The 25999-nt window shown below is 40.9% G+C and overlaps 1 protein-coding gene across 1 annotated transcript in view; it reads right to left on the bottom strand.

Annotated features, from left to right (window-relative positions):
* Positions 1 to 25999, bottom strand: part of MAST4 (microtubule associated serine/threonine kinase family member 4) — a 325784-nt gene that overhangs the window by 48687 nt on the left and 251098 nt on the right. The window contains exons 11-13 of the mRNA XM_024209370.2: positions 24580 to 24789; positions 21206 to 21307; positions 14672 to 14804 (exon numbers count right to left, since the gene is read on the bottom strand). Coding sequence (XP_024065138.2) covers positions 14672 to 14804; positions 21206 to 21307; positions 24580 to 24789 — 445 coding nt within the window. The remainder of the gene's footprint in view (positions 1 to 14671; positions 14805 to 21205; positions 21308 to 24579; positions 24790 to 25999) is intronic.

Raw genomic sequence — 25999 nt, 5'->3', positions numbered from 1 at the left:
TGTCACTTCTCTGGAACAGACAGTTAACAAGTGTTGTATTACCTATATTAGTGGTTAAATGACCTTTAAAATTCAGTTAAGTCCTCCAGTTTAGGAGGATAATCCCCTTTTGGAAATTCTGACCTGTTGTCGAATTCCTTTATGAATCCTTCTGTGACAGAAATGGAGCTGCTATGTAATAATGTTATGAATACTGAGATGTAACAACTTTATGAACCCCATATGTGCCTGGGGCAGTGAGAGGAAGTTACTGTATACTGGGGTTATAAAACTTCCCTGTGGGAATGTATTGATCTAGCAGGACAGGGCTGTGGGAACACCATACAAGGAAGCAACACAAAGGCTTCCTAAATATGATTATTTCAGTAGACACTTGAAAGACAATGGGGCAAACTGTTGGCTTAAAAGATCCTGTATCCTGTCTCAAGTATGCTGTAAACCTTGTTTTGCCAGAGCTAGGAGTTAACAGATCTAAGGGATAAAACAATTAAAAAGTGATTCCTGTGAAGGGAGGTGAGTCACCAAGGACTGTCCAGAGACTGTTAGTGAGCTCCGACAAAGAGACAAGCTGACACAGAGATGCACTGGGAAGAGTCTACAGCAGGGGTCGGCAACCTTTCAGACATGGTGTGCCAAGTCTTCATTTATTCACTCTAATTTAAGGTTTCGCGTGCCAGTAATACATTTTACCGTTTTTAGAAGGTCTCTTTCTATAAGTCTATAATATATAACTAAACTATTGTTGTATGTAAAGTAAATAAGGTTTTTAAAATGTTTAAGAAGCTTCATTGAAAATTAAATTAAAATGCAGAGCCCCTCAGACCAGTGGCCAGGTCCTGGGCAGTGTGAGTGCCACTGAAAATCAGCTCGTGTGCTGCCTTCGGCACGTGTGCCATAGGTTGCCTACCCCTAGTCTACAGGAAGCTAGTCCTACTAGGGGCCCTATGTGGAAAATGTTAACCACCTGGTAAGCTAGACCCTCACGTAGTGTGTTTGATTGTTTTTAAGATATGTTTGCTCTGTAATACTTGTGCTCTAAATAAATGACACTTTGCTTTAATGATGCTGGTTGGTCATTGAACACCACTGTCATTGCCGCCAAAGGAACAGATCTGCAGGGTCTGAGCCTAAGTCGGACGTGCTGAGGCAATCACGATTAATCCAGACCTGAAGAAAAGTTCTGTGTAGCTTGAAAACTTGTCTCATCAACAGAAGTTGGTCCAATAAAAGATATTACCTCACCCACCTTGTCTCACTAATATTCATCTTAATTGTTTCTACCATGAAAGGCGATGGAGAAAAATATACTGAATAATCAAATAGCTCATCTTAGCTTTCACTATTCTGCAGAAATAGAGGTTACTTATCTGTAACTGGTGGTTCTTCAAGATGTGTGTCCCCCCTCCCCCATATTCCACATGCTGGTATGTATGCACACCACATGCCTGAGACTGGAGATTTCTAGCAAGCAGTGTCCATTGGTCTGTGCCGTTGCGCTCCTTGTGCTCTGAAACAAGGGGCAGTGCGGAGCACTGCCAACCTACTTCCTCCTCTTACTGTTAAGATCTGAAATAGAGGAGAAGGAGCACTGGTAGTGGAATACAGATAGGGAACAAACACCTCAAAGAACTTCCAGTTATAGATAAGTAACCTCCATTCCTTCTTTGAGTGTTGGCTTCTATGTATATTCCACATGTGACTGACTGGTTGGCAGTAGGAGGAGGGAGAGGGAGTTGCAAGGATGCAGTTGATATAGATGTCTGTAAAACTGCTGTTCCAACTGTTGCATCTGCAGAAGAGGCCTAGACTGAGGTGTAATGTTTCATGAAGGTATGGATGGTTGTGCTCTAGTAGAATGGGCCTTCACCCCATCGGGAGGAATACACGCCAACATAAAGAATGATGCAGCCAGAGATCCACTTAGAGAGTCTCTGAGCAGATAACGCTGGTCCTTGTGATAGCTCTGATACACAACCTTGGTGGTTTCCCAATTGGTTTTGTTCTTTGCAGATAGAAAAAATCAAAGCCCATCTGATGTCGAGAGTGTGAAGTCTCCTCCCATTGGAAATCTGAGCTTTCAGAAAGAATACCAGTAAGTGAATAGCTTGACTCATGTGAAACTCAGAAATTACCTTGGGGATGAATTTCAGGTGGAGCTGAAGGGAAACCTTCTCCTTATGAAATATGGTATATGGCGAGTCACTCATGCTTCTGGGTGATGTGATAATGACTAGGAAGGTGACCTTCATGGACAGGTGGCGCACTGAAAACATGGCTAATGGTACAAAGGGTGGTCTGGCAAATATTGAGAGTGCAAGGTTGAGTTCCCATTGCAGTGTTGATTTCACCATTGGTGGGAAGGTCCTAATGAGACCTTTCAGGAATCTAACTGCTGTAGGGTGAGTAAAAGTGGAGTGGCCTTTTACAGGAGGATGGAAGGCACTGCTGGCTGCTAGACGGACATGCAGTGAAACTATGGGAAGCCCTCAGGTCTTCAGGGACAGGAGATAGTCCAAAATAGTAGGATTATCTGCTGACTCTGGGAATAACTGGTTCTGTTGCATCCAGATAGAGAAATGCCTCCATTTAGTTAAATAGCATTTTCTAGAGCCTTTTCTGCTTTGTCTGGGGATAGACTGAACGGCCTCTGAACATGAATGCTCTAGGTCTGATGCTCATGCAAATACCAGGACATAAGCTGAAGAGGGTACAGGTTGGGATGTTTGATCTTGACATTCTTCTGAGTTAAAAGATCTGGGAAGGGACAGATGCTTATGGGAGGACAGATTGACATTTGTAAGATAACCGGAAACCAGAACCATCTGAGTCAGTTGGTTGCCATGAGAATGACTCAAGCTTTGTCGTGATGAATCTTTCACAGTGGTAGCAGTGGGACAGGAGAAAAGGTGTACCTCAGGTAGTATGTTCAGGAAAATAGGAGGGCATTGCCCTGGATTCCTGGCCTAGTGCTGCTCTACAGCAGTTATAGATGGAATTCCTTGTTCATCTGGGAGGTGAACGGATCCCAAGATGGCGTTCACTACCAAGCGGGAACATTGTTCAGGACAGAAATGCATATCTCCCATTTGTGATCTGTACAGAAATGTCTGCTGAGATTGCCCACCACAGAGTTCTGTGCACCTGGAAGGTATGTGGTTCCTGATGCACCAATGCCATAAACGGATTACCTCTATACAGAAAGGAAGAGATTTTTCTCTGCCTTGTTTATGTAGAAGACTGTTGTCATGTTGTCTGATGTTATCTGGATATGAGGAGACCATATAAGTGGAAAGAATGAATTGCAAGCTGAATGAATTGCCCTCAGCTCCAGTAGATTGATATATATCCTGCCCCTCCCCATCCCCAGAAAACTATGTGCCTTGCGCAATGTGGGCTCCCTATCCTATGAGGGATGTGTCTGTGATTATGGTCATGTTGGGTGTGGGTGGAAGGAAAGGGACTCACGTGTGCAGTTGTTCCAGGTTTGTCTAACATATGATAGCAGCTGTGACCTTAGTATAGATTGTTACCTTGGTATTCATGTTGTTTCTGTTTGGTGAGTAAATTGACCAGAGCCGGGCCTTCGGGTAACAGAAGTCTTGTGAATGAGGTTAGGTAGGTACATGAGGTCACTTGGCCTAGACAGACCTTGACTGCAGGAAGTCTATGGGAAATTGGTCATATCAGCTGTTCGCGGCCTAGAATCTGTCCATAGGAAGACAGGCCTTCGCTGAGATCGAGTCTCGGCTTGCTCCTAAAAAGAATCCTAAAAAATGTGGACTTTTCTTTGTTTATGCAGATTCCCAAGGATGCCAGAAGTGTGTGTAAGAATATGGTCACTGACTGGATTCTGGACTGGATTTGCCTGTTAGTAGCTAATTGTCCAGGTACAGGAAGACAGTGTAGCTGTTTACTCTCATCTGGACCACCACCACTTAGAAGAACTTCGCAAAGATAATGCGGGGTGCTGTAGCAATCCCAAACAGGAGTACTCTGACCTGAATGTGCTCCTCAGGAATCTGAAGAACCTTCTGTAGGATGGATGAATGTCCACATGAAAATAAGCATTTTTCACATCAAGAGCCACGAACCACATGCCCTACTCCAGAGAAGGCATTATTGATGTCAGTGTGACCATGCAAAATGTTGATTTTCAAATAAAAACATTTAGCTGGCATAGAATGAGAATTGATCTCCATCCCATTTCTCTTGGGAACTATGAAGTATGGGGAGTAGAATCCTTCCCTTGATTTGGGGTGGCACTTGCACTATAGAAAGATGAATGGAAATCATGGAATCATTGTCATAGAAATCCTATGGAAGATTTCATGACAATGGTCTCTGAAGAGGGATCCAGAAGAGGGCTTGTGTGGGGAAGGAAAGAGAAACTTGATTATGTAGTTGGAGTTGATGATCTGTAGTACGCACTTGTCCTTTGTTATTTCCCTCCCTGGCAAAAAGGGTGAGGAGGCCACCAAAGGTTTGGGGGGCAGTAGGGAATGATGTCTTAAGAGGATGCATTTCTCAGGCATCTTGTCAAAAGAAATCCCTGGTTGGTGGGTTGGGTTGAGCAGCAGTGGTTGAAGAGAAAGCTGTATACCTGATCTTTGTACCCTTTGGTATTTGCGCAGTGGTTTGTAAGGGTGCTGGTGGTAAAACAGCTGAGGGGGCAGTCTGCCTGTGGTGTTTTCTCTTTGGGACCAGGGTATAAATGCCCAGGGAGTGGAGGGCTGTTCTGTAGTGCTTTACCAAGTGTAATGTCTCACCAAGTCTTTCACTGAAGAGACTAGACTCATCAAAGAGCAAGTCCTTGATAGTATTATCAAAAGAATATCTTGAACACCAAAGAATGAAGCCACGATTCACGCATCATGACTATGGCTGTAGCTATAGTTCTAGATATGGTACTGGCTATGTTTACTGCTGGTTTTAGTCACCAGCTTACACTCATCTATGAGGGCTTGGAATTGAGCCCTGTCCTCTTGGGGAAATTTGTCATTAAACTCCACAACTTTAGAGTAATTAGTAAAATGATATTTTGCTAACAGGGCATGGTAGTTAGCAATTCTAAATCCGAGGGTGGCTGATGAAAATACCTTCTCTCCCAAGAAGGTCAAGGCATTTGGCATCTGCGGCTCTTATTTGAGGGTGTTGCAGTTCGGATCTTTCTGTGGCTGCCTACACCACTAAGGAGTTGGGTGCTGGGTGAGTAAACAGAAACTCTGCCCCTTTAGCTGCTACAAAATATCACCTCTCAACCCTTTTTAGGGTGGGGGCACAGGATGCAGGGGGTATGCTATACTGCTCTGGCTGGTTCCATAAATGGCCTCATTGATTGGGAGGGCCAACCACCAAGGACCAGAGTTTTGTAAGATGTCCAGTAGTCTATGCTGCATGTCATGAACCTCCTCTAATGGAAGCTGGAGCTTGGGCACCACCCTCTGCTACAGCTGCTGGTATTGTCTGTGATCATCAGTAAGGCTACGATTTTGGCACGAGTATTTTTATTAAAAGTCACAGACAGTACATGGGCAATAAACAATAAAATCACGGAAATGTACACAGGGATGGGGTTAGAGGGTAAGTAAGCCCAAGCCCCGCCACCCGGGGCTGAATTAGTGGAATTTTGAGGAAGTTGCGGAGGTCTCATAAAATCACGGAATCTGTGACTGACTCGTAGCTTTAATTATCAGATCGGGATGGTGATGATGGAGAAATTGCCTCATTGAATGAGGAGGACGTCATGCCTGTTGGAACCATTGGTACTTTCAGATCCAGCTTGATTTTTTCCTCTGCATACTCAAACGAAGCCAGTTGATTTTGGCTAGGAAGAGAGGGCCAATGTAAATCGTGCACAGATCCAGAGTGCCTAGCATAAGGATCCCATGCCATGGACCCCAGTGTGACCAGTATGAAGGTTTGACCAGTTGAGGAGAGCCCCATGGCACTGAGTGCAAACAGTCCCTTGGATAGTCATATCTGGGAGGAGGAGGGCTGGAAGATCTTCTGGAGTCTCTATCCAGGCTTGCCTCCCTGTGAGGCAAGGGTTTGTCTAGAACATTGGACTCAGTTGACAAGAAGGTTGTTTCAGGTTCTTTCAGCAGTGCTGATGATATCAGTGAATACAATCTCTGACTTGTAGAAAGGATATGGGACAATCCCTTTCTCCATGAGGTGGTTCCTTTGTCCAGTGTTGACATGTTCCTGAGGACGACTGGACCGGAACACAGAGGAGACTGAGGGTAGGGAAAGGTAAAAATATGCCCTGGAGAGGTAAAGGTTCCAGTACATTCTGATCTAGAGTGCGAGAGGTCCCGGAGGTGGTAAACGATGGATCCAGTGCATCCAAGGGCTTGGCAGATCCTTCTCAGAGCGTAGCAGTACCATTGAAGGGGAGTCCAAAGTGCAGCTCCCAGTTGGTGCTGGCAGATGCCAATCCTTCGGCTTATGAGTTGGAGCAGGTATGGTACCAACGGACCCTTTCTCCTTCACACCTTACCCACTTGGTCAGGTTTATGGGGACCTAAGTATTTAGGAGCCATGCGTGAGGATTCATCTGACCTAGACGGAGTTAGGGAGTGATCTTTTCTCTTAGAGGCAAACCTAGAAGGGGATCAGTCCTTATGCCTATGTCCCTTACTCTCATGAGAGGCCTGAGGGAGTGATTTCTGGGTGAGTAAACTTGGCCTCTGCTCTGGTTCTTGTCCTTGGAGGCGCACTGCTCACAGCCTGCAACCATTGTATAAGGGGGTCTCTCCATCCTGTGTTCGACTAGGGTCTAGTGGCTCTCTCCATGAGATGTTTCCTCAGACAGAGCTCTCATCCCTCACATGTTCAGGGAGGGAAGGAGCGGCAGATGCTGCACTTGGTGGTGATGTGAGCCTCCCCAAGGCAGTAAAGGCAGTGCTGGTGTTTGTCACTGACACAGAAGGAAAAGGGGCAGGGGAGACAGTTCGTAAACCCTGGAACTTTAGGCATAGTCCTTCTCCTGAGGGGAGGGGAGCAGGGTAGGGCCCCTGGAGTGGGGAAGAAACTATTCTATACTAACTATAACTAGAAAAACACTAAAAACAGTAAAATACTAAAAGCTGTTTACAATATATATCTACAGATAGGAAAGCTAGGCAGCAGCTTCAGATACAGAGGAATCCCATTCAGGCCATGTGGTGGTAACAAGGAACTGGAGAGGTGTATCCATGCCTGCCCCTCCGCAGGGAGACAAAAAGAGCAACTTTGCAGGCACAGACCAATGGATGCTACTTGCTAGAAATCTGATCTCAGGCACACTGTGGGCATGAGTATCCATGCCTGGAATACACATAGAGACCAGCACTCGAAGAACTCCTAATTCTGCAGATCCCCTGCCTTGTTAGACTAAGGAACTCTCCAAGGTAGTGAAAATTAAGGGAGGCAATCAAGTTGCTCAGAATCCTGTGGAGCTTAGGACCTTCCTTGGGGTACCACTGGTATTTAGGAGCAGCTACTGTCCTAGTCGGGCTTCTGAAAGTCTCATAGTACTATAAGCTAACTGGCTAACAGGCATCTAGTTTATCCAGATAAGGGCTTCAATGCTTTAAATTTTATCCAGACAAAAGGTAAAGTGCCTAACAAGATCAGCTAAGAGCCATTTTCTTTCTAGAACTTTAAGGAATGTAATAGGGTCTTTGGCTACCCCATAGCTACTACTCTGGGGAAGTGTTAAGATTCCCAAGATCTCCAAGTTACCTGGTTGCCCTTCTCAGCTTCAAAATGGAACCACAGAATATGCTCTGTAGATCCAGACACAGGAACTCCTCAGGGTAATAAGAGCTAAATGAGACAGGTAGTAACGGAAAGATCTTGGGAAGCTTAGTCCTAATCTAATCCTATACATAGTTAATTACATACTTTACACAACTGAAGATACACATTTTAGTTCATAAGTATATGTTGAAAGAGTTTGCGAGTATGTGCTATGGATCAGAGATAAGGTTGCCAGAAATTTGTAAGGTTAATTTTTACATGTCAATATTGTCAACTGAATGTGTAAACGTTACGGATAATGGAATATTTATATAAATTAACTTAACTGGACATTTCCATTACTTTAATACTTAGGGGACTTTATAATTGTAATATTCTTGTTCTGAGGCTTGTACAAGACTTATTTTATTCACCAGAACAAATTTAAGTACACAGTTCTTTTTAGGGAATTACTATACGGGTTTTTAAAAGTTACTCCCATGTGTGGATGATGTGTTTTAAATGTAGATAAGTCTGTTGCTTAAAATTAAAAACAAAACACAAAAGGAACAAGTTAGTAAAATATATGAACCAGAGAAGTCTGTAAAATGTCATGTTGAAAAAACAAAGATTTTTTTTTTAGTGTTACAGAAGTACAAGGAAATCATTCAAGGGAACAAAGTCAATAACAGTACATTTTTCATTAATGTTCCAATTATTTTTTTAAAATTTAAACCGAAAAAAATTCTCCTGGGTTAAGGCTTCTTATACCAACAAGATTCAAGCTGGAGTGAATTCTACTGCCAAGTTATAAAGCTGTGAATCGGGTGGAGAGGCAGGGGGTTATAATGGAAGTGTTGATGTAGCCTTTATTGGATGGGTGAGAACCAAACCAGTATAATGTACTTTGACAGCCTTCTCTGCCCAAATTGCTTTCATAAATAGCAAATTAAAAATGGTTCTGTTTTAAACAGAACTTTTGCAAAATAACTATTATCTGAGAAATACATATTATTTGCAAACAGTAGGTAGTAATGGAATGGAACCAAGAGTCAGCTTCTGAAGCAGGGAACTAAGGAACCATTTTGCAATGCCTGAAGAGATTTTTAAAACTCATCTAAATACCATTAAACATCTGCCCTTTTTATTTCATTGATTTAAACCATTTCTGAAGACTCATGATTCAAAAAGGTAAAGATGGTAATTTAAAAGCCACAGGGAAAAATCTCTCCCCAGGGAACTTTTCAGAAATGCAGCCACCAGTTTCTGATAAGTGATGAATCTGTTGTGGTATTGCTTTCAGTACAGTATACATTTATCTGGCATTATCTCCAAGTAATGCACGCACCATTTCACTTGAAGAAAAGATACTATGGCCATGGCAGCAAACAAAGGTGGAAAAAGTAGAGAAGGGTTTACATTGGCAGCTTCCCTTGCAAGGGGAAGGAAATCCTTTCTGTGACCATTTGCCAAAGTTGTATACACATTTTAATGAACTGTCTAGAAATCCAATAGTGATTCAGGGTGACATTTCTGATTGATAACAGCTATTATTGCTTTTTAGATCTTTTCTCCATGCAAAATTTAAAGAGTTTTCAACAGGATGATCTCAGTATAATGCTCTGAGAGACAGACAGAGAGAGAGAGGTGTTTCCAAACATTCCTTTGTGAAATCACTATATTGAAATGTATAATACCACTAATGCATATTTTTTAACCTCTGCTTCTGAACTAAAATGGTGGATGGAGATGTTACTTTTTAAGAGACATTTAAAAAAATTATTTATACAGATACAAAAAAATGGATTTTTTTGAACACGATAATAAGCAATTCATGGTATTTATATTTGTTACTTTTCTGTGGGGAGCAGAAATAGCATTAGTGTGAATTAGCTGACCTAGTTTATTTGATGATAAATTTACAGAGAGCATTAATGTTTAAAAGATACACAGAATAAACCATTTCTGTGAATCTCCCGTTTAACCAAAGGCCAGTAACCTCCCTTCCCCAGCAATTCACACTATATATTACAGCCCCACTTAGCCCATTTTTCTGATAGATTTGGAGAACTTTGAAACCATTTAAAATGTAAGTTATATTTTACACTATTTAGTTTAATTTACAGTATATACTTGTTCATTAGCCCGTTCGTTTATAAGCCGACCCCCCCAAGATGGTTAGGTAAAAATAGCAAAAACTGTATAACCTTTTCATAAGCCTACCCTATATTTCAGGGGTCGGCAAACTTTGGCTCCCGGCCTGTCAAGATAAGCCACTGGCGGGTCGGGACGTTTTGTTTACTTGGAGCGTCTGGGAGCTGAGGGGCTCCGTGCCTGCAGACGCTCCAAGTAAACAAAATGTCCCGACCCACCAGCGGCTTACCCTGACAGGCCGGGAGCCAAAGTTTGCTGACCCCTGCTATATTTTAAAAACTGGCATCACAAGAAACACTCAAAAGTTTTGCTAGAATTATTTTAATGTAATCTAATGAAAAACCTGTTGTTGTTATAATAATAATTGAACAAATATGTATTCACCTTCAAAATTACAGTCAATATTTAAAATCAGTAAATGGATATTTAAAACAAGTAACTTAGAACTATATGAGACTTTACAAAGTCTTAAAATCCTTCGAAGTCTGAATCAGTCTCTGATTCACCAAACAGTTCATTAAACTTGGCTTCAGTCACAGCTGCACCTGCATTGTCATCGTAGATGTCGGCAGCGTCTTCTTCAGAGTCAGATTCCTTCTCATCATCAGCCTCCGTTGTGTCATCATGAAATATGGCATCATCTTCTGACGGTCGAGTGCATCGCTGATACAGCATTTCCTAAATGATTTTTCTACCATTTCCGAGGGAATGGACACCCAATGCATCCTTGATCCACTAGGCGACCAGATTGATTTCGGGATTCATAAGATTCCCGCCTTTTGTCAACTTCGCCATGCCTGAGCACATCCATTCAGACCACATTTTGCGTAGCCTGTCTTTAAAGGGTTTGTTCAGGCAGACATCAAGTGGTTGTAGAACTGAAGTTAAGCCTCCAGGTATTACAGCCAAAGTAGTTTTCATATTTTTGGCCACATTTTTCACCTCATCCGTCTTGTGTGCCCTGAACATGTCCCAAACGAGCATAGCAGGTTTCTTGAAAAGTGCTCCTGGTCTCTTATTTCCACACTTTTTCCAGCCATTCAATAGTCCTACTTTCATCCATCCATCCCTTTTCGTGTGCATGTATGACGACACCAGCAGGAAATTTCATGTTTTTAGGCAAGGTTTTTCTTTTAAAAATAACAACAGGAGGGAGCTTTGATCCATTTGCCAAACATGATAAAACCACCGTAAAATGGATTTTTTCATGGCCAGTGGTTTTAATTAAAATTGTTTTTTCACCAACACCAGTTACCGTTCTGTTGCTTGGGAGATCGAATGTCATTGGTGTTTTGTCCATATTTCCTGTTTGTGACAGTTCAAATGCATATTCCTTTCGATATTTTATAATAAACCTTTGGAAAGATTCGCTTTTTATCTTCCAGATCTCTAGGCAGCTTTTGCGCTATCTTCGTTCGCTGATGAAGATAGAGACCATGAAGCGAGTACACCAACCCGCTGATGCGACAAACATTGACGGCTTTACTGACTTGTATTTGTCGTCTTTCGACATTTGCGGAGCACGCAGACGAATTCCAGTTCTAGTGACAATGTACCCATTTTGTTGACATTCAACAACCCAATTATTGAGATCTTTCTCTAGCTCAGGAAATGAAGCGCACCTCGTTGGACATTTTTTCTTGCTTCTTGGCATGTCTTTTAGTGTTTTATTTTTTTTGCCATTCTCTTACTTGCTTCTCATTGATGCAGAATTCATGAGCAGCGGCGCAATTATTGTTTGCTTCTGCATATTCAACAACTTTAAGTTTGAACGCTGCATGATAAGAAGACCTTTTTCTTTTGATTTCACCATTGTTCATTTTAAATACTAGTATGAAAATAGATTATTATTATTATAGTTATAGATTTTGTATGACTTTATATAGGAATGTCACCTGCTTTATCACTGTCAAATTATTATTGTTCTTTGTTTATTTCAAAGCAGCCCTGTAGATTGGCATGTTTGTAGGGATAACAGGCTATTTCAATTTTATTAGAGATTCCATCGATTCTGCAAGTATATTTTCATATTGGCTCGAGACTTATGAGGTCCATTTCAAGCCAATCTAGTCCACTAAACAAAGCCTTTGCAACTTTAAAAGGCTGCAGTATTTACATTAATAAATGGGTCGGCAAACTTTGGCTCCCGGCGTGTCAGGGTAAGCCACTGGCGGGACGTTTTGTTTACCTGGAGCGTTCGCAGGCATGGAGCCCCTCAGCTTCCTGTGATTGCGGTTCGCCGTTCCCAGCCAATGAGAGCTGCGGGAAGTGGCGCGCCACTTCCCATAGCTCCCATTGGCTGGGAACGGCGAACCGCGGCTACAGGGAGATGAGGGGCTCCATGCCTGCAGACGCTCCAGGTAAACAAAATGACAATGTATTAGATATTCAATTCAATGATTCCATAGAGTTTAAAATCATCAAATTTTGGTGTAGACCCGTTTATAAGCCGACCCCCGCTCTTTGATGCATCACTTTTTTACCAAAAATATTCGGCTTATGAACGAGTATATACGGTATATAAAAAAAATGTATAAAAGTGATCTATTCAAAGTACAAAGACAAAGTAAACATTCTGCTTGACAAAAAATATTCTTTTCATTTCTTTCGTTTTTTATTTATCTATGGTGTTCTTCTCTCTACCGCTCTCACAATTACCAGGAGTTTACATAGGGCCAAATCCCTAACTCATATTGAGTACCATACATGTGGCCTCAATGATTTCCAGGGGGCTATTTGTGGAGTGACAATTAGCGCGGGTGGTAGAATCGGGCTCATAATATTCAAAAGATACAGACTCTCAGCCTCCCACAGAAAATCAAACCCTCCTAATTCAACCCACATATGTGTACAACTGGAACACAGGTATCTTCATACTGGGTCAGACCAAAGGTCCACCTGTCCCATGGTTCTTTGAGCTACAGTAAGCTGAACCACTCTATGATTCTTTTCCAATGAGTTGTGGGAGAAATAGTCTGTCCTTCTGGGCTCGGGGAGAATTGTGGGAAGGCAGTAGAGGACTGTCAACACTTGAGTTATTTAGCCTCTGTCTTCAATACAAAGTGGGCAAGTTACCAGCCCAACTGAAAGCAGCACCCAAGCTGTAACCCATGCCACCAGCTGGGCCAGCTAGCCCAACTTTAAAGCAGCACTAAACTCAGGTGAGAGGATTTTGTGTGTAGACAGGAAGGAAGTTAGGTGAAACATCTGAGTAAGAGGCTGAGTTAATGTTGCAGAACACCCTGCAGAAGACAACTGTGGAATGACCTGCCCATAGACAGCTTCTTCCTAACTTCCATTAGTTAGAAATTGGTTTATGGCCTTCCAAAACTCTTCATTTTGTTTTAAATCCTGACTATCAACAGTCATATATAAAGTGTTATCCCTATATATGTCCAACCTTTTTTGAATTCTGCTAAGCTTTTGGTTGCAGTAATATCTTGTGGCAATGAGTTCCACAAGCTATGTATATCTTGTGTGAAAAAAATATTTCCTTGTGTTAGTTTTAAATTCACTCCCATTTAATATTCTCTTGTTCTTTTATTATATTATATAAATAATATTGTACTTTTATCTATTTTCTCTATTATTCATTTCATATATCCCCTCTTATGGGTCTCCCCCCTGTGGTATTCTCCACGAGTTTTGCCATGTCGCTAACCATTCTCATCACCCGTCTCTGAACCCCTCTGTCCTGGAGTATTACTGAAAAAGGCAGGCAAACATCGCATATTATTCTCTGCCTTTCTTATGAACATTTTCTTCCTGATTCCCAGCCTCCAGTGCTTATGCACTGACCCTCAACCAACTTCTTCAGAGCATTCTGATACCTAAACATTTCCATTAATCCCCAAGGATGAATAATAAAGCATGTCAGCAGATGGTAGACTCTGGCTTCAAAATGGAAGAGGAAACTGTCTCATTAACAAACAGGTGTAATTCTAATTCAACCTGGCATTGTCCGTAAAACAAGATCCCAAGTGATGAGATTTCTGTACTGAACCAGCAACTAATGGGATCTTGAGTGAACCTAGTAAAGTCATCTTCATGGACATAGAAATCACCCAGGACAATAAGGCTTTGTAATTTGAATGCCAGTGCAAGAAAATCAATTAGCACCTTTGGAGAATCTGAGACGTAGCAGGGCTACACAACACAGAATGCTAGCACTATCATGGGACTCTCAAACAAAGCAGACACACACAAATCCAGTTTGGGAACAGAAAACCTCCTACATGTAAGGTCAAATGCAACCAGCAAGGTGCACCGCTTCCCCAACCTTCTTTTCACTCAAACTGAACGGAGCACCTCTCAGGACACAACAGGACTAATAAAGAACCTCTGCTTTGTCCAGCCATGTCTCAGTTACACATCCAGAACCTGGGGCTTCATCTGTGATCAAATCTTGAACAGTAACCATCTTATTAGTCACAGTTGGTACATGCGATTTGTATTGCCAGCAGAGTGATGGAGAGTTACATCATCAGATCGTTTCGCTGCATTTCTATTAAAAACTCAAGTCAGTCTTCAAAAATAAAGTCAGAGATCTGTGATGGAAGCTTAGAAATCCAGAGAGGCTAATAATGTTCAGAGCTGGTCTCCAAGCAGGTGTAAACTACGATAGTTAATATTTGTATTTTTGCCCTTCACCCCCCCCCCCCAAACACTCCCACCTTGGATTTATTATTGGACGCACACACACTACATCACAGAGCCCAACAAGCATAGCAGAAATAATTCCATTTCTTATCATCTTGATTTGGTAATTGCTGGTTAGACCATGATATGCACTTACCTTCCAGAGGATCCTTATTCAGGCCCAGCTGGCTTATAATATATCTAGGGATGTCTGTTTTAATCACGTGCCCCTCTTTAGCATGTCCTTCTGCAGCTTCCAAGAGATAGTAAAATTCTTCAGGATCAAATTCCTGGAAGAGAAGTAAAAATATTCACCATAATTTTCCTTGTTAGAAACTGTACTCTTAAACTCTCACATCAAAGCTTCTTTTACATCTCCAAGCTTTTTGTTACTTACCTAATTAAAAGCAATACTACATCATTCCATTACTAGTGGACCAAAACACTATAGTAACATGCTGTAAACTGCAATGTTTTAGACTATTACTAACATAGGCCACGGAGCCCCAGGGGCCACCCAGGACATAGCCTGACCCTTTTTAAGCAGCTGGGATTGCCACCTGGCTGGTTTTTGACCAGCCTGGCTGGTTTTTCTACTGCCTTGCCCATTAGCAGTTGCAATGTGCTGGGCAATTTTTAAATTTTACAAGTGGGAAAACAACAACCTGGTACATTGCAACCAGCTACCGTAAGCTGTTCACATGCATGGCAGTGGCAGGTGCTGCGTAGCCATCTTCTAACTATAGTATGCAGGTATGTGGTTGGGAATGCTGCTAGCACAAGCACCCAGGTCCCGCTCTGCGTGCCAGGCTCTCAATGTGCCAAAACCTTGTCAGCTGAGACTCCTGCTCCTCTCCGTGCCAAGGACTGGAAAGTGAGATGGTTGGACCAGAGGCTTGCCAGCAAGGAGGGCTGGGGTGGGGAAGGGTATAAGGCCTCATGGGAAGGTAGCAGACAAAGAGGACTTGCACTGCTGCCTGTGTGTGGGAAGAAGGAATGGAGACACCTGAGAGAGGAAGACTAAGGTCCGACTGATGGTCGGCATACTGTTTAGAGCAAATCTATGGCCTCCCCACCCTTTCAATGGTACTGCATTGCTCAAGTAATATGGAACACTTTAATAAGTCATATAAAGGGCAGGAAGCAATTTTTTCAGCATTTTTCAGTGTTACTGGTTGAATAGTCTATGATCATCAATATGTTATTCAGTGATTACACCTCACATGTGGAAGATGTCCTAACCTCTCATACCTATATGGGTAAAACAAGCCACAGTTCATATAAACACATAACAGATGTACATACATCCCAGAGCCCTCCTTTTCCCCCTAACTGCAATTTTAAGGTAGTTCTAATGAATCCAAGTGTACTGTATTTTAAGAAAATTAAATTAAAAACTATCAACAGTTCTAGATCTAAACCACAAAGGCCAGAATATTACTGAAAATTTGGTACCTTGCAAGGGACTTCACATCTGAAAATGAAAACTCTCTTACAAAATCTACTATATTATTACTATTTATCCCATGACTAAAAAGGTGTTAGATGTCTCAGAAAATCAAAAGAACACCTAAGCCTCTTTTCCTAGCTCCTTAGATTTAAGTTCTTTATCTTACAATCTAAATAGACAATACACAAGAGGAAGAGTAGGAATGAATAAGGGAAGTTATCAGATACAGCTTTCTTATTTGCTTTTTTGATAAAATATAAAGTTGTCCTAATCTCATGTTCTCCCACGTTAACTCATGCCAGAGGTGTCCTATTTCACATATCCCTTACATTCTTATCTGTCTCCCTGTCCACCATTAACTGAGGCAAGAGCAACAGTGTTAGAACTAGGGCTGGTTGAAAAAATTCTGACAAAACAGTCCCCACACCCCCCCCCCCACACACACACGCCGGTCGTAAAATGCTGACTCAGCAGAATTGAAACATGCATGAATGCGTCAAAGCTTTTGGTGGAAACGTGGCAGGCAGGCTACCCAGTTGCCCAGCTCCCTGGGTCTCCTACAACCAGCTGCCTGGGGAGAAGGACAACCTGAGACCGCAGGGAGCACATTTCATTTAGCTGGAATGATTTAGTTGGGGATTGGGTCCTGCTTTGAGCAGGGGGTTGGACTAGATGACCTCCTGAAGTCCCTTCCAACCCTGATATTCTATTATTCATTTCAGAAACACCAAAACATTGGGCAGTGGGAGCATTTGAGTGTTTCCAAAATGAAATATTTTGGAATTTTCATTCCTGTGAAAAATTCTGAGTTTTTACTTTCCATCCCCATTCAGGATGATTTTTTGTGTTTTGTTTTTTGGAGGGGGTTAGGAGAGAACTCATTTTTTCCCTCAGGACAGAGATTTTCCTTTTTCCAGCCATTTCTAGTCAGAATACCAGCTAAGCAGGAAAAAAAAATTCCTAATAACCCAAAATAAAATAAAAAATCCTAAGTCCTCTTAACTAGTTCAAAGTTGCAGAAGTAGCTGACTTCTATATTGCCTAAAAGGCCACACACCCCTCATAGCAAGCAAGCAAACTGACAGTTGGCAATAATCTTCCCCAGCAGTTTGGCAGTAAATCAAAAAGTTTCTGTGGATGGAAGCCAGGAGCTCAGGAGAAAGCTCAGAATGTCCATTTTCTGGGCCAGGGAACACATATCCAGTAGGTGAGACAAGCAACCTATATGTTTGGGAGACGCTGAAGAGAATACCACTGCAGTCACTGGAGTTTCTGCACACACAATATTTTAAAGTTATATATAACTTATTGATCAATGTCAACTTTGAAGTGATGTCATTCATCACTGAATTATACACCTGCTTCATGCCCTTAGGGGTAAGCTAGAGAAAAGAGATGGCCCCTTATACCACGTTCTGGTGGTAAAAAGACTGGTTCTGGTAAATCAGCTGGGAAACAAGCCCCCAGAGGTGAAGGTCTTCCAAATGAGAATATGCTGCATTGAGCCCATGACAGTTAATTCTGAGGACTATTGGCCTGGGTACTCCAACTGATTTCACAGGAGTAGAGAGGATGCAAACCAGGTAGGGTTTATAAATGAGCATCAACGCTTTGAATAACACAAGTTCCTGGAGGATAGGTCCATCAGTGGCTATTAGACAAGATGGTCAGGGATGGAATCCGATGATCTGGGTGTCCCCAAACCTCCAACTGCTAGAAACTGGGACCAGATGACAGGGGACAGATCCCTCAATAACTTCCCTGTTCTGTTCACTCCCTCAGAAGCATCTGGCACCAACCATTGTTGGAAGACAGGATACTGGGCTAGACAGCCTATTGGTCTGACCCATTATGGCAACTGTTATGTTCTTACTTGGAAGTGAATAGGAAAGACAGTGCAGTCTTCCAAAAACTGGTCTGAAATATTCTCTAAAAGTCACACTACCAACCAAGCAGGTATTGGAAAACCAAACAAACAGATTTATTAGTTGTAGCTTCTAAGGATCTTCAAAGGTTGACCCAGTGTAAACACAATAAAAATCACAAAAGCATGCTAACTATGGCAAGGACCTCATCGTGGACAAACAGGCCACTAGTTCCACCTCAGATTCCAGAAGCAATTGGGTTCCCAAAAGCTCCCACTTCCTCCCCACCCCCAAGTAGGAACAGAGTTATAGAGCATACATTTGTTGTTTATTCTCAGTTCACTGTGATTTGGTGTTGACACCAGCCATCTCATATTTCTTCCTGATGCTCCAGTGCTCATCACTCCCTACCTCAGCAGCACCTCTTCAGTTCGAATTGAACAACAAACATTAAATGCCATTAATCTTCTGCCACGCTGCTCATCTTACATGTTAATGTGTTCCCCTTAGATATGACATTTTCTTCTCCCCACCTGCATTAACAATGGAAATACTATACAGCTGCACCTCCGTTTGTTAACACATCAGAGTAGTTTTAAGATAGATAACTTTAATCAAATTCATGTATATACAATTGCAAGTGAGTTATCTATTTTCTGATCTCTAGTTTTATCCTCACATTACCTTTTTCAGATACAGAAACCCAGTAGAAATGAATAAACTTTTAAATATTTGGCAGTAGCTCACAGCACACTTCCCGAAGCAGAGAAAGCTCTACTCATCCGACTAACAAATTATTACAAATAGGTGTTCAGATACCATGAGCCTGGTATACATACCTAGTTAGAAATATAGTGGGACTGGCAGCAGCATATATTATTAAAGCTGCCCAACACTTCCCATTATAAGACCCTGTTTTCAGTTACTTATAAAATTTTGCCAAACTCTAACTGGTTGGGCTGAAATTTTTTGAGCTCAGTGTCTGTATCAGGCTGAATTTTTCTGGAAAAACTCCAGTCAAAATGGTTCAGCATTTCCAAAAATATGTTATCTTGCCCATATTAAAAAAGTATGGAGACCTTTTCTTTGAGACATTTTAGAGCTCACATGCCCTTCCTCCTCCCCCATACTTTGGAGCAGAGTCTGAAATTTGGCAAAGAGTGTTGCATATGTGTCCATGATATACCTTTTGCTGTCTCTGTCAAAACCTGCCCAAATTTGGCCAAGTTACAAACCTTCAAAAAAAATCATTATTCACAAATGAGACTTGCCAGACTACAGCTAAAAATCTTCTAAGGTTCCAACTACACTAGGCATGACCCAACCTGTGGCTGAACTGGAATTTCCATGCAACTGTCATGAGCTACGTCAGAGCAGGGAATCAGAAAAGAGAGCAGGGAACCTGTTTCTCTTGTGCTATCAGAGCCCACCCTGCTGGGCCCAGGTAGCATGAAGGAGGAAGCTTGTCTGCTCTGAAATCAGAGGGGACAAGGGCTGGGCCTAGGGATGAAGACGGATTAGAATGTGACAAGGAGCCTGGGAGGGAGAGGGGAACTGGAAGGGAGACTGGGACTGCCTGTGCAAGGAGGCGAATGGGAGGGGGAGACTGAGATTGAATGAGGAGCTGGGGGAAGAAACTAGAACTAGCTGGGCAAGGGGACTGGGACCCAGTGAAGAGGGAGTGGAGGAGGTTGGAGGTGTGAGGAAGCAGAGCTGAGAAGGACCCAGGGTGTGGGGAGAGAACTGGGACTACCTGGGCAGAGAGATTCAGACAATGAGACAAGGAGGGGGAAGACTAAGGCCAGGAGTCAGAGAGGAGGTGTGGAAGGGGGAGACTGAGAATGGATGAGGAGCATGGGAGCCAGTAAGGATGGGAAACATGGGTGGGTGAGAGACAGATAGGATGAGGAGCCATGAGTGCAGGGGAGACTGGGACTGGTTGGACACAGGGAATGGGAATGGGATAAGATACCTGAGATGTGAAGAATAGGACTATGGCAGGGAACCAAGGGTGGAGTAGAGACAGGACTTGGACAGGGACAGGTTGGAAGGGATAGGGCAGAAAAGGTCATATTTGGGGGCAATGGGCAAAAGAATCTGTGCTCACTAAAGCATACTCCTCTCCAGTATCTGGCATGGAACCCAAGATTCCTGAATCTCACCATTCCTCTGCTGTCAGCAAATATCTGAAACCCAGACAAACCCCACTAGTGCAGGTTGGCATACTACTGCCATCAGTTATTCTGTTAGCTCAAGTGACACAGGTGTATGCAGTGGATCTAAAGGTTCCAACCCTGCTGATGAACCATGTGGGTGTCAATATGCCAGAACATTTTGAACTTTTTTTTCCAGTTTGCTTTTTTAAAAAGCTAAGAAATCACACACAAAGAACTATGCTGAAAGAACATTATTAAGGTTGCTAAGTGAAGTAATCAAAAGTTAGGATATGCCACAATTAAGATTCCCTGTACCCTCCTCCTTCTGCATATGTATTATGATACATCCTTTTATTACAGATCATATAGTATTTTGTTGAGGATCTCTGCCTCATTCAGTAAGGGGCCTGCTCTGGAGATGACTCAGGGTTGTCTGTACAACCCTGGCTTCATTTGCTGTAGAAGTTGGAAAATGTGTAGAGAAAGAGGCAGGGGACTGCAGAAAGAGAAAGAAGGGACTTATGATTAAAGACAGCTGTATGCTGCCTTGGAGAATTGGATTATTTCCCTGTCTCTGCCACAGAGTTCCTATGTGATGCTGGGCAAGTTACTGAAACCAAAATTTTCACCCTAACCAGGTGTTCCTCATTTTCTAGTTGCCTGACTTGAGACCCTAGGATCTGATTTGCAGAAGTGTTGAGCGCTCATAGCTGCAACTAAAGCCAATGGGAGCTATACTTTGAACATATAAAGTACTTTATAATGCAAAGTACTCTGAAAGAGCAGGTCCTGTCTCAAATTCGGCATCTAAAATTAATGAATAATTTTACCTTAATCTCTCTGTGCTTCGGTTCTTCATCTGTATCATAATGCATACTCACAAGGGGGCCGAATGAATGTTGCCTGGGTATTTCCTATCTTTGGAGTGTTTGACTTCATCTTTGATAAAGTTCTTCTAATGCAGTTTTTGTGTGCAATATGAGATATAGTGCATTCAAATAAAAAGGAATTCAGAATGATAGGCACTAATGAAAGTTATCAGCACACTGTGGATAGGAGTTCTCATACTAAAAACAACTTTGGAAAGTTCCAAAGAATATATAACATACTTTTACATACTAAATAATATATTTTATTGCTGGCCTTTAATACCAGCCCAAATAGTCAAGCTTTCCACCAGTAACAAATCAGAATCCTGCTTACAATAACCATCAGCTTACCAGGCATTCTAATAAGCGAGCAGGACGAGCAATGACTATGAGGATCTTTCGGACTAGTTGCTTAATAAATGCCAGTTCTCCACTTTCTGATCGCTCTTGACCCTAAGAGAGTCAAAGGAAAAGGATGATTAAAAACTCCTACATTAAATATACCAGTCAAGAAAGCATGTTAATATGATGACCACAAATACAATCAATGGTATTAAATATAGTTTGTAACTACAGTGTTAATCTCCATTTGAAATCCTTGCAGTTTAGCTCAGACAGTCAAAATTTCTACAACATGGAACAGGTACCTTCAATTCATATAGCAGATATAGTACTATCTGATTTTCATTCATATGGCTTCAAGGTGAATCAGTATTTTTTGTCAAAAATTATTAGAATGAGTAGTGAATGAGAAACTAAAAAACGTGTATTACAGCTGTGTCATTTAGTATTCTATAGTAAAAACGGAGTCAACATTTCTATAGGAAATCAGGATTTTTAGAGTGAAATCTCTTGCTTCTCTGAAATCAAACCAGACAAATGCTTTGTGACATGACTGGCCAACCCAAATGATTCGAACAAGTTAAGACATTTCTAGTTACATAGTGGCTAAAGGCTAAAGGCTAACCTGAGTACATTTTACAGTGATCTAATCAACTCCAGCCCCTCCCCTAATACCATTGTTATTAAAAATGATATTATGTATGAGATTTTTATAATGTGGCTTAAGCTTTTGAAACAGCCAACTTATTATATTTAAAAAAGCACTAATGAGCATGCACAGTAATTCATTTTCAGAAAGCCTGCTGTAATAGCAAAGATTCTCTTTTCATTTGCATAAGACTTACCATTTTTTACACTAACCTCAAGGCAAAAATAGTGCAAGTCTATGATAGTATCAAAATAAAGGTTATTGCATTTTCAGATGGATGGGGTATTCTTTGTTTTTACCAACATATTCCTGTGTACTGTTATAGCTACGGTTTTACAACAGAGGCTGCTGCATTTCACCATGAGGTGACGTCTATTTCTACAGTTTTCTCTATATCAGTTTTTTGTGTATTTTAGGATCCCTTGGAATAAAAGATACTACAACACATATAATAAACATTAGCAGCATCCATGTGGTATGGAAACTGATTTCCTATGATTAAATGATGGCCATGAAATTCTAAAATGACCACATTTAAATGTACAAATATAATGAAACTATGCTAATCCATGCATATAGGAGCCGAGTACAGGTATATGCAGTAAAGGAAGCAAATGGGAAATTGAGTTCTGCAAAGAATAAGAAGATGAAAGGAGAATAATGATGTTAAAGAATCTGTACAAAAGAAAATATGTTTCTGGAGAACTTAAAAGAGAATTTTCACAAGGGTCTGAATTGCATTTCAAATTTCTTTCAAACTTTCTTGTCAAGCAACAAAGAATAGACTTTATGATACCTAATGAATGCAAAAGAAGCCATATGTTCTTTCTTCTGGCTGAAAGATATTGATGGTCCTTTGCTCATATATCAAAAAGGCATTTCTTTGCTTCGAATAATAGAAGCTGCAGGATAAATTCCAAATCTCATCTACTGCTTATTCTGTGCTATGTGCCATATATTCAAGCATACAAAGAAAATTCAAACTAAAACCTTACAATTTTAATATAAAAGTAGTTTATGTATTTGCAATTGCAAAAATCCATGGAAATACTAAGCTAAATAGCAATCCCATGCTTAATACAATAATTAAAAACAACATGGTGGAAGAAAATGTAATCTAATTGTGAAGTTTCAAAGAAAACTGAACAAACTTCACTGCAATGCTCCTACCATTAGCTTTGAGAAAATGCTAATGAGAGGCAAACATTCATATTCTATATGCTGCCAGCTACATTCACGAGAAAAATGTTAATGGACTGAGCGTACTTCTGTTTTAATCACTGGCCAAAATAAAAGTAATATTGCACACTTCTGCATCTAGGTAGGTAGGGATCTACACAGAAGATTCCATATAATTGAAAGAAGGGTGAGATAGGAAAGCATTCAACTCAACTTGTCCTTGTCCATAGCACTACAAAAATGTCAGTTAAATCAAGCTGCTCAAACCTCAGGGGACTCTTTCCCTGGTTATGCAAAGCAACCACAAGGTGCCAAGTAGCAGTAGGAGCCACAGCTTTCCACTGAATGTCACAGTTGGGAACTGACAACAAATGCATCCTAAGAAACCCAAAGTATGTTCCCACAGCTCAGTTCTACATCAGGCAAATTTCCCTACAATTATTTTATGTTTTTAGCTTTTGATGAATATTGTAAAATTCACCCAGATAATAGTGATAATACTTTGAAAAGAAATAGGTTTACAAATGAAGTAACACACGTGTACACAAAGAAATGGTGCATTGTTGTCCAGTTTTTGCAGTGGTTTTTTTTTGGGGGGGGGGGGGATAGGGGGAAGTACAAAAGGAAATTTGGTACCAGCAGAAAGTAGTGTAAGAGAAGTGTATTTTTGATTTAACCTAATCAGGTTTTACCCCAAAACCAGCATAGTCTGGAAACAGGCAAACTATTAACATACAGGCTGATATTTTTGTGTATTTAAAATAAAAGCAAAACAAAACAATAAAATCTTAATAAAATCTCGCTTGGTATATTTCACTGTATTGAATCCACTTGTCTACCAGATTGGCTCTGGGGCACACTATACCATCAGTCCATATGCACAACTGCCAGACAATGGATCAAGGACACAACATCGTCCTTTGTTTTTTAAAAAAAAGGTATATTTATATATTTGATGAGCTTCATGTCACAGCACAAGTCCTATTTGCTAACTTGGGCTTCAGATTTCTCTTATCAATTGATTATTTTAAGAAGATTCTTATTAATGTTTTTATGCTGAAGTCAATTTGTTTTTTATTACTAAGGTTGGTTTTTGAGATGTAAGGAGACATTACAAACTTCTAAATAAATAAATAACCTGCTGCTAATGAAAGACTAAGGATTACTGTCTGCTGCCTCAACCCCCTGCTAGAAATTAGGAGGCTATGTAATCTGAAAGGTGTATTTATCCACAATAGATGGAAGTAGGGGGTCGCTTCATTGTGGGGTGCATATACGCACCGACATAGGCAATTTATAACTTGCAATGTATTACAAAATGTTACTGAGTCTAAAAATCTTTATAATCCATTTATCCTTGAGTCATACCCCATAAGGCCCTATGGTTCTTGTACAGGTCATTTCATTGAATAAGCCCACTATGAATTTACACTACATTGGCATCTATTTGAGTAGAGCAGCCATAATTATTTCACAGTAACTAATGTTAAACAAACATATTTGAACAATTTTTTTAACAAAAGATAATTATCTTTGCACAGTGCATGGTTCATACCTCCTGTAGCAATTTGTCTAATTTGTGCTGTAATTCAAAGAAGTATCGTGACGTGATGAGGCCCTGATGGGATTTATCCAAGCAATCTCGAGCCAGCTCAATGATCTGATGGTGGGTAAAGCTGAGCACTCCATCTGCCAGGGGAAGAACGTTATCAGGAGAATGGTTGGTGATAATATCCTGAAGCCGTTCTTCCATCTGAGCTGTGGCCTATAAAAAATATATTGATAGATTTAATCAGTATTTTCTGAAACCCTATTACCACTCCAAAACAATATTTTTACTAGTTAAATAAATTTCTGAATAGCTTAAAAATTTCTTCTAACACTATATATGAAAATGGGTGATCATGAAAGTGAACAACCAATAAACACTGATTTGCCCAGCTAGAGGATGGGCAAACACACTCCATTTCCCCACATTATTCTACTAATGCTGACCAGCAATTCCCCTCCTGTTATTCTACTCTGTGCCTCTTTAATGGGGACTGCCAGTCATGCTAAGTTGTGTGGCAGTTTCTTGATGTGCACAAAATAGAAGAACACTATGACGTTAGCTTTTACTACAGAGCCAAAACAAAATATGAACTCTGGGGAAGGGGAGCGCTACTTTTTTTTTTTTTAGTTAATCTTCATATACTGCAAGACATAATAGTTTTCTATCCTTTATATTTGTTGTATCAAGAAAACATTATATAGAATAATGATGAATATTTCCAGGGGAATATTCTCTTTTAGAGAGTTAGTGCCAGATTTTTAAAGATATTTAGGCACCTAACTCTCACTGAAATCCATGGTACTTAGGCACCTAAATACCTTTAAAAATCTGAACCTGGCTGACTAAACCATAAGGCATTAAAGTACATACAGCATTAAAGTACATAAATTCAGCTGGTATTTCTGTTGCCATGTATAACTATATCTTTTTTTCCTGCTGAACTGTAATATATAAGCAATCTTTTTAACAATACCACATACACTAGAACTTCAGAGTTATGAACACCTCGGAAATGGAAGTTGTTCATAACTCTGAAATGTTTGTAACTCTGAACAAAACGTTATGGTTGTGCTTTCAAATACTTACAACTTAACATTGACTTAATATAGTTTGAAACTTTACTATGCAGAAGAAAAATGCTGCTGTCCCTTTATTTTTGAATAGTTTATGTTTAATTCAGTACCATACTGTGTTTGCCTTTTTTTTTGGTCTCTGCTGCTGCCTGATTGTGTACTTCTGGTTTCAAATGAAGCGTGTGGTTGACTTGTCAGTTCGTAACTCTGGTGTTCATAACTCTGAGGTGCTATCTCACTCTTATCTCACCATTCAGCTGAATGATGCAGTTCACGCCTCGGTTACAGTTTAATCTCTTTGCAAACTCAAGCAGAAGTCTCTGAAGGAGTTAACCTTCAAAACATGAAGT

The sequence above is a fragment of the Terrapene carolina genome, unplaced genomic scaffold (genome assembly GCF_002925995.2).
Source record: "Terrapene carolina triunguis isolate 2854851 unplaced genomic scaffold, T_m_triunguis-2.0 Scaffold69, whole genome shotgun sequence".
Classification (NCBI taxonomy): domain Eukaryota; kingdom Metazoa; phylum Chordata; order Testudines; family Emydidae; genus Terrapene; species Terrapene triunguis.
The sequence above is the reverse complement of the archived record's forward strand: the minus strand, read 5'-3'. Positions and strand labels throughout refer to the sequence as shown.